This window comes from Oncorhynchus nerka, linkage group LG16 (assembly GCF_034236695.1).
Source record: "Oncorhynchus nerka isolate Pitt River linkage group LG16, Oner_Uvic_2.0, whole genome shotgun sequence".
Taxonomy (NCBI): domain Eukaryota; kingdom Metazoa; phylum Chordata; class Actinopteri; order Salmoniformes; family Salmonidae; genus Oncorhynchus; species Oncorhynchus nerka.
The window spans coordinates 16,070,835-16,079,960 of NC_088411.1; the positions used below are offsets into that span (position 1 = coordinate 16,070,835).

Below are 9,126 nucleotides of genomic sequence, written 5' to 3' on the forward strand. Positions count from 1 at the left end.
TTTTGGAGGGCTGGTGGCCTGGCGGTTGGGAGCTTGGCCCGGTGGCTGATAGGTCACTGGTTCGGGTCCCCGATTTGGATCTTGTGGGAGATCTGTCGACGTGCCCTTTGAGCAGGGGGTTGACCCTGGTTGCTTCTGTGTGCCGCTCTGGACGGGAGTCTGTTAGATGAGTGAATGTGATGTAGAATGTTGAGCGGCTTCACTGCAAGTAGATTGTATGATTTAATATTCCATAAAATAAAACAATAATACATTAAAGTAAGTGTGTGTGAGCGGCAGCTGGGGCACCGAGATGCTGTAGAGGTTGGTGGTTCGGTTGAGCGTGTGAAAGCGCTGGCCTGGGACCTGGTGGTCTGGGGAGAGGAGGGACTTCAACATCAGCCCGCTGCAGGTCCAGAGGCCTCAAAGAACCTGAAGACAATGGGAACAGAGATGATGTTGTGGCCAGTTCTGACACCCACTCTCCATTAGGAGGGCCTGTACTTTAATCAAGACGTGTGCCCGCCAAAAGGAGTTGGTCAGACAGCGAAAGAGAGAAAACACCTGGGGACAACTGTGTTTAATATTAATGTAATGTTCAATAAAGCATAAATGTGGAAAATGCATTGAAACCGAAAAATGAAATTAAGTGATTTCACACATTCAGGTAGAACATAATACATTCATCCATTTCAAAACATTTAGTCAATTTCTTAGCTACTGAATGTGACCCTTCTCAGTGTAAACCCACCTGATAAGCTGATGAAGGACAGGCTTCCGTCACATCATCCTAACGGAACACAGACACAATTTTAAGTCATATATAGTTCAGGGTTTCTGTTAGGAAAATGTGGCGCCAGACATTTGACCGGCAGCATTTTAATTTACCAGACATTTGGAAAATGTACCGGACCCATAGGCATTGTGTGTGTAACCTGATTAGTGCATCTACCCATGGTGCTCAGAATGACAGAAATCACATTTAGTTTATGGTAATTCATCTTAACAGAACATGCAAGTTGAGGATTCAATGATGTGCGGTCCTTCTTACCGAATCCTGATGCGCACTTTGAAGATTTTACGATAACTGTCCACATGGACTTTTCCTCAGCCAACAAGACGAGCAACAAAGAGCAAAATACCTAGCCTTTCAATCTACTATCCCCTATAGTCCAAAAGTTGACCTATTCTAATATCGTATTCCAAACAGACTCTGGGACAGTTGTGGGACAATAAATCCCAAATTCATTCAACCAGTAGGCCTAGGTTACATTTTTTTTTTAAAGTTAAAAAGCAATGTCTGATTCAACTGATCAGAACTTTTAGCTTAAAAATGTTGATAAACTATACTGAACAAAAATATATACGCAACATGTAAAGCGTGTGCCATGTTGCATGAGCTGAAATAAAAGATCCCAGAAATGTTTCATACACACAAAAACCTTGTTTCTTAAACATTTTGGGAACAAATGTGTTTATATCCCTGTTAGTGAGCATTTCTCCTTTGCCAAGACAATCCATTCACCTGACAGATGTGGCATATCAAGAAGCTGATTAAACAGCATGATCATTACACAGGTATACCTTGTGCTGGGGACAATAAAAGGGCCCTTTAAAAGTGTAGTTTTGTCACACAACACAATGCCACAGATGTCTCAAGTTGAGGGCGTGTGCAATTGGCATGCTGACTGCAGGCATCTTCACCTGCGGGATCGTCTGAGACCAGCCACTTGGACAGCTGATGAAACTGTGGGTTTGCACAATCAAAGAAGTTCTGTACAAACTGTCAGAAACCGTCTCAGGGAAGCTCATCTGCGTGCTCGTTGTCCTCACCAGGGTCTTGACCCGGGTGCAGTTCCTGCGTCGTAACCTACTTCAGTGGGCAAATTCCCACCTTCGATGGCCACTGGCACGCTGGAGAAGTGTGCTCTTAACAGATGAATCCCAGGTTCTATTGTGTATGTTTTTTCACGTTATCTGCAACTTATTTTGTACATAATGTGAATATCATTAATGTGATGGCGATTATTTTATCAAATCAATTAACTATGTTTAATTAATACAATGGTTAAATTAATCATGTAACAATTAACTCCTTAGCAATCTTGGGGCACCACCGAAAAAGTTTGTTTAATGAGTTACCGTTTCCCAAAATAAACTCAAGAATATCAGAACATATCGTTATCGTATTAGTCATCCATTAATTATTATTACCTCATATCAGTCTCATTCTGACCGTCGTAATATTGTATAAATCTGCACAAAAATAATTGTATTGTTTTTTCAACAAACAAAATATATAATTCAAAAGCCGTCTATTACCAGCTAACGGAAACCCTGATATAGTTACATACTTTGCAGTTGTATCTCTAAATCGCTCTAATTTATTTTCCCTCTCCTCTGCCTTGTGCTCTTGCCAACATCCTCTGTGGTGATCCGGGGTCGTCCCTGTCGCCCCTACCGTTCCAATTATCCTGGCTAGGCACAGCATGGCCAAGACTCACCAGCTCCTCTCCTAGATCCACAATCTGACAGGGAGAGAACAAGAGACCAGTCACACAAAGGGGGAGTTCACGGTAAGAGACAAATGACAAGGCATCTTCCAGAGAGAGAGAGATAGGCGAGACATACAGTGCCATTTCCCACCCCAGTCCAGGTTAGTACTGATCTTGCCCTCTGCGTTGTCGTAGAGCTGTACAGTAGACTCACCAGCTCCTCTCCTAGATCCACAATCTGACAGGGAGAGAACAAGAGACCAGTCACACAAAGGGGGAGATCACGGTAAGAGACAAATGACAAGGCATCTTCCAGAGAGAGAGAGATAGGCGAGACATACAGTGCCATTTCCCACCCCAGTCCAGGTTAGTACTGATCTTGCCCTCTGCGTTGTCGTAGAGCTGTACAGTACACTGAGCCAGAGTGGGTGTAGCTGCACAGTTTGGCCAGCAGGGGTCTCCACTAAGCAACATATGTCAGGCGGTCAAAGTCATCCAGGACTTCTTCTCTCCACACCTGCCTGCTGGGTTGACTCCAGCTAAGCTGCACTCGATGACCTGGAATGGTAGGCTGAGGAAGTCACTCCTAAAAGGGGCATGAGAGAAGAAAAGACAAACCATTAGCCAAATAGCTAACAGCTATTAGAGTAACAGCTTTCATCTATTATTTATTACGTTTGCAATACAACGAGGAGTACTGGAATGTATTGTCCAGCTCTTTCTTGGAAACAAAATTATTTATTTCAGAGCCCTAACCTCATAACCCTGACCTCTCACCTCATACTTCGTAGACTGTCCCTGGGTTGTTCAATATTGTCTCCAAAGTCGACATAGTGGAGGTCCACCAAGCCAGAGCCCATCACCCCCAGGAGCCTCGCCCTGTTCCAGGTGCTATAGTCCGGGTACGGAGCAGCCGCAATGTCCCCCACCATGAAGATCTCCACTCGCTGCTCCTGGAGCCGTCACACATAGGGCTCAACACTAAAGTTCAACACTATAGAAACATATTGTGTTTCTCTGTGATGGAGAATAAAAGAATAGAGTCAGCTCTAGACACCATTCTATTTCAGTGGTTCATTGTAGATGGAATCTAGAAAGTCATGTTCATGAGGGCACACAACAGAAAACATTTAGCAAAATAAAATATTTAGCAACACACAACATGTAGCAACAGAAAATATTTAGCAACAAAAAAAACAAAAATGAGCGCATTTATAGGAAAATACCAAATAGTTTCTCCTTGTTTCAATCCATTTGTCTGTTTGGTGTCTATAGAACACAAGCAAGGTATGACTGACCTGCCGGGTTCCTTTGCTGTTGAAGCGGCTCATCTCGACAATAAGTTTGTCCAGCCCCAGAATCTGGATCCAGAAGTGGTGGGGGTTCTCTGACGTTGACACATCGTTGACTCATCTGTCTGGAAGCTCAGGTATGGACTGGGAACTGGACAGGACAAGAGAAAGGGAGATATATTTGAGCGAAAATATCAACATGCACACCATTGCATTGTGGTGCAGAGAAAAGGAAAACTCATTCCGTAGTCAATGATTTTTGACTAAATGTTTAGTATCAATGACAGTGCACCTGTATTAATCTCAGTATTGTACAGCCAATTTCAAATGGGTACAACTTTTCAAAAAGCCACATTTTCAGAACTTCTAAACCTACTTTAGAATTGAAAACCTCTGATAGGGAGCCAGGTGAGACGATTTCATCCTCCTCCATCTCCTCCTCTCGTGCCTCTCTATCCAGCTGTAACTCCTCTCCTGCTGCCATTAGCCTGGAACAGCCCCTCTTCCTTCACCCTGAAAGATCGTGGAGCCTCCTCCGGCTTCAGCTCCTGTGTGGGTTTTTATTTCATTTACCTCTGAACTTTGTAGTAACAGAGTAGGGTCCACACACCCAGATGCTCTTATACATACAGTGGGTTCCTACAATATTGACACCATTGGTGAATTAGAACAATAATGACTGTATACAATCTAATACTAAGCTACAGTATATTGTAAGCAAAAAAAAGGGGAAATTATATTATCTTATATTAGTACAATTGCTCAGAAAAAGAGATTGTTTTAAGTATTTTTTTATAGGGTTGATTTATGATTGACACCCCTAAAGATTCTTATAAATAAAGTAGTCAAAAATGTCGATTTGGTTCCATATTCTTAGTATGTAATGACTACAAATTTACGGATAATCCTGAATGAATCGTGAATAATGAGAAATGAGAAAGTTATAGAGGGTTGAGAGAGCAAATCAGCAAGACTATGTTATAATACTTTTATTGCATCAAATGGTTGTTTCATGCAACAGAACAGAGTGTTCTGTTAACTATTGTGTGTGTGTTCTACTGAGGATGGGCCTCTGGAAGATAACACTGACAGAGGAGATTTACGATGCCTTTTGGGTGATAAAACCTAAAGAGCATTCTAGAGCATGAGTTCATGTTTCTGTTCTATATGGTACCAGGGAGAGATGGTTCCAGTTTGGAGTCAGAGGGACAGACACTGGTACAATGAAAACTGTTGACACAGCAGATGCTGTCTGCTATGTATTATAGGTATCGTACATTCAGATCTAAACCTTGTGACCCGTTCTATATATATGTTGTTGGTCATGTAGGTTGAAAGGGGTGTATCTTGGCTATAAAAGACCCTTGTACTTTTGTCTCGGGGCTCTTAACGATTCATCTGAGCGTGAATTGTCGACCAGTCATCATTATCGTAGACCACTCAATCGATTCACTTTATATGTGTGCGTTGTATTGACCTGCTCCCTTGTTAATAAGTGATTAAATATTTAGTTTAAGTATAACTCTGACTTGTGCAATAAGTTTGTCTCTCCTCATTTGATAGTAAAGAAATGAACCACCACAGGGTCAATGATCATACCCCCAAGACATGCTAACCTCTCCTGTTATTGGTAATGGTGAGAGGTTAGCATGTATTTTCAAAATGTCTCTAAACCCACGTGTGTTCTGACTCTGGCCCAACCAATCGGTTTCTGGGACCAATCAGATGGTCTAGAATGTATTTCCATTCTAGAAATTGTAGGGGAGGTACTCAGAACCAGACTCATTAGACTCAGAACCAGACTCATCGTAGGGGAGGTACTCAGAACCAGACTCATTAGACTCAGAACCAGACTCATCGTAGGGGAGGTACTCAGAACCAGACTCATTAGACTCAGAGCCAGACTCGTCGTAGGGGAGGTACTCAGAACCAGACTCATTAGACTCAGAGCCAGACTCGTCGTAGGGGAGGTACTCAGAACCAGACTCATTAGACTCATAGCCAGACTCATCGTAGGGGAGGTACTCAGAACCAGACTCATTAGACTCAGAACCAGACTCATCGTAGGGGAGGTACTCAGAACCAGACTCATTAGACTCAGAGCCAGACTCGTCGTAGGGGAGGTACTCAGAACCAGACTCATTAGACTCAGAACCAGACTCATCGTAGGGGAGGTACTCAGAACCAGACTCATTAGACTCAGAGCCAGACTCGTCGTAGGGGAGGTACTCAGAACCAGACTCATTAGACTCAGAGCCAGACTCGTCGTAGGGGAGGTACTCAGAACCAGACTCATTAGACTCAGAGCCAGACTCATCGTAGGGGAGGTACTCAGAACCAGACTCATTAGACTCAGAACCAGACTGATCGTAGGGGAGGTACTCAGAACCAGACTCGTTAGACTCAGAGCCAGACTCGTCGTAGGGGAGGTACTCAGAACCAGACTCGTTAGAAGAAACTAACGTCCGTGGCTTAGCGTTTGGCCGGAGCAAGGAGTTTGGGTAGCCAGGCATTTCTATTGGGCACAAAATAATCTTAAACACAGCCAAGAAACTGCTAAAACACATCTAAACTTTTGACTACTTTATTTATACGAATATTTGGGGTTGTCAATAATTTTGAGTTTAGTTTGAGTTTATTTATTTTATTTTTACAGGGACAGTGCACATTAATCAGTAAAAGTGCCGGTTTTAGTCAGCCGGCTAATTTTCAACCTCAGTCCCTGGGCAGGTTATTAAAAACAATTACAATACAGACAATCGTTGAGCAGGAGCACACGCAGAGCAACATAGGACAAGCAAGACATAGCATACAGACAGAGTGCCACTCACTGACCGTAGATTGATTTGTATGTTTCTATTTTTGTTTGGTCAGGGTGTGATTTGGGTGGGCATTCTATGTTTGTATGTCTAGGTTTTTGTATTTCTATGTTTCGGCCGGGTATGTTTCTCAATCAGGGACAGCTATCTTTCGTTGTCATTGATTGTTTCAAATAATGAATATGAACATGTACCACGCTGCACCTTGGTCCTCACCTTCTTCCTATGAATGCCATTACACAGAGCAACAGAACAAAAAGCAACAAGACAAAATCCATAAAAGCAACAAAGTGTTTCCACACCTCACAAGCTACAGACAACATGGAAAGCGGCAATACACAGCTAGGGATTATGTTCACAAATCTGATTGACCTTTAGCCATGTCTTCATGTTTTTTGTGAAAGTGTGATAGGTGGTGCAGTTATGTGTGTCTGATGGCAGTGTATTCCAGACATGGGAAGCTCTCACAGAGAAAGCACATTTACTAAAGGTGCTTTTCCTTAAGGGAACTATACCGTCACCTCTCATGGCAGACCTTGTGCATCTGCTACCATATGTTTGGATTTCTGTTTAACAAAAATACTGAGTGGAGGGGGAGCCAGGCCATTTAGGATCTTGAATATAAGACATGCGTCGGTGTATTGCACAAGATTTTCCCAACTCAGGAGCTCATGCTTTCTGAGGATGTAACAGTGATGATGGCTATTGGGCGTCCTATCAAGCACTTTGAGAGCCTGTTTGTAGACAGACTGAATAGGTTTTAATGTTGTACAGCAAGCTTGGATCCAACTAGTCAAGCAGTATGTTAAGTGGGAGAGTATCATAGATTTTAAGTACAGTTTTACTACCTCTGTAGTCAAACAATTTCGTATAAACTGGAAATTAGCTAGGTTTAATTTGGTTATTTGAATGACTTTTTTCACATGCTTTTTAAATGAGAGGTTTGAATCAAGTATGATGCCAAGGTACTTAAAATCAGATACCACCTGGAGCTTCTCCCCTGACACATAGACACCTGGCTCAGTAGCATCTGTTGCCCTCTTTGTGAAAAACATGCAGACAGTTTTTTTCACATTGAGATGCAAACACGAGTCAATGAGCCACTTTGTAATTCTGGACCATTACAGTAGTGAGTTCTTGTGCAGCTTGTTGTTTGCTCTTTGCACATATATCACTGTATCATCTGCATACATTTGAACTTCAGACCATTAATGTACAGGCTGAACAGAAGGGGCCCCAGTATTTATTTTTTTATTTTTTTACCCCCTTTATCTCCCCAATTTCGTGGTATCCAATTGTTAGTAGCTACTATCTTGTCTCATCGCTACAACTCCCATACGGGCTCGGGAGAGACAAAGTTTAGAAGTCATGCGTCCTCCGATACACAACCCAACCAAGCCGCACTGCTTCTTAACACAGCGCCATCCAACCCGGAAGCCAGCCGCACCAATGTTTCGGACACCGTGCACCTGGCAACCTTGGTTAGCACGCACTGCACCCGGCCCGCCACAGGAGTCGCTGGTGCGCGATGAGACAAGGATTTCCCTACCGGCCAAACCCTCCCTAACCCAGACAACGCTAGGCCAATTGTGCGTCGCCCCACATACCTCCCGGTCGCGGCCAGTTACGGCAGAGCCTGGGCGCTAAGAGTCTCTGGTGGCACAGCTGGCGTTGCAGTACAACACCCTTAACCACTGCGCCACGCGGGAGCCCCTAAGTATTGACCCTTGAGGCACGCCCACATCATAGCTAAGAGTGCTCAGCTCATTGCTCACTCTGACACACTGAGTTCTGCCTTCAAGGTATGATTTCATCCATCTCAAGGCATCGGGGGAAAAGTTTAACTTGGACAATTATGTGATAAGAATAGTTAACAGTATCAAAAGCCTTCCTTAGGTCCAGAAACACAGCCCCAACAATGCCCCCTTTGTCCATCTTGGTTAGTTGGTAAACAAAATCTCTTTCTCTGAGCAATTGTATTAGTATAAAACAAGGGTCTTCACAGTGCTTCATTTGTAAATCTGGAGATGCCGGAACAAAAACATTGTGCAAGAGGGGTTGACCTGAGGAGCTCTGAGGTACCGGAATGCATAATTTTTTCAAAATAATAACCTTTATAATAAAGCATTGCATGCATATCATCACATCTGCGTAGTGGCATAGAGCAGTATAGACCATACCATTTACCAAGAGTTTTCATCTATATGTTTTGTAGACATCTATTTACCACAACAAAACGATGCTGGCACTAAGACCACAATCAACAAACTATATAACTTTACATCCCTGTTAGTGAGCATTTCTCCTTTGTCAAGATAATCCATCCTCCTGACAGGTGTGGCATATCATGAAGCCGTTTAAACGGCATGATCACTACACAGGTGCACCTTGTGCTGGGGACAATAAAAGGCCACTCTAAAATGTGCAGTTTTGTCACACAACACAATGCCACCGATGTTTCAAGTTTTGAGGGAGCATGCAATTGGCATGCTGACAGCAGGAATGTCCACCAGAGCTATTGGCAGAGAATTGAATGTTCAT

At 43.2% G+C, this 9,126-nt stretch overlaps 1 protein-coding gene across 1 annotated transcript; it reads right to left on the bottom strand.

Annotated features, from left to right (window-relative positions):
* Positions 1-2,821: 2,821 nt before the first annotated feature.
* LOC115144571 (tudor and KH domain-containing protein-like) lies at positions 2,822-3,488 on the bottom strand. The gene is made up of 2 exons (XM_029685622.1): positions 3,252-3,488; positions 2,822-3,060 (listed from the first exon to the last, which is right to left on the bottom strand). Exons 1-2 carry the CDS (start codon positions 3,404-3,406, stop codon positions 2,952-2,954), a joined length of 264 nt encoding a protein of 87 aa, XP_029541482.1. The 5' UTR covers positions 3,407-3,488; the 3' UTR covers positions 2,822-2,951.
* Positions 3,489-9,126: the final 5,638 nt, after the last annotated feature.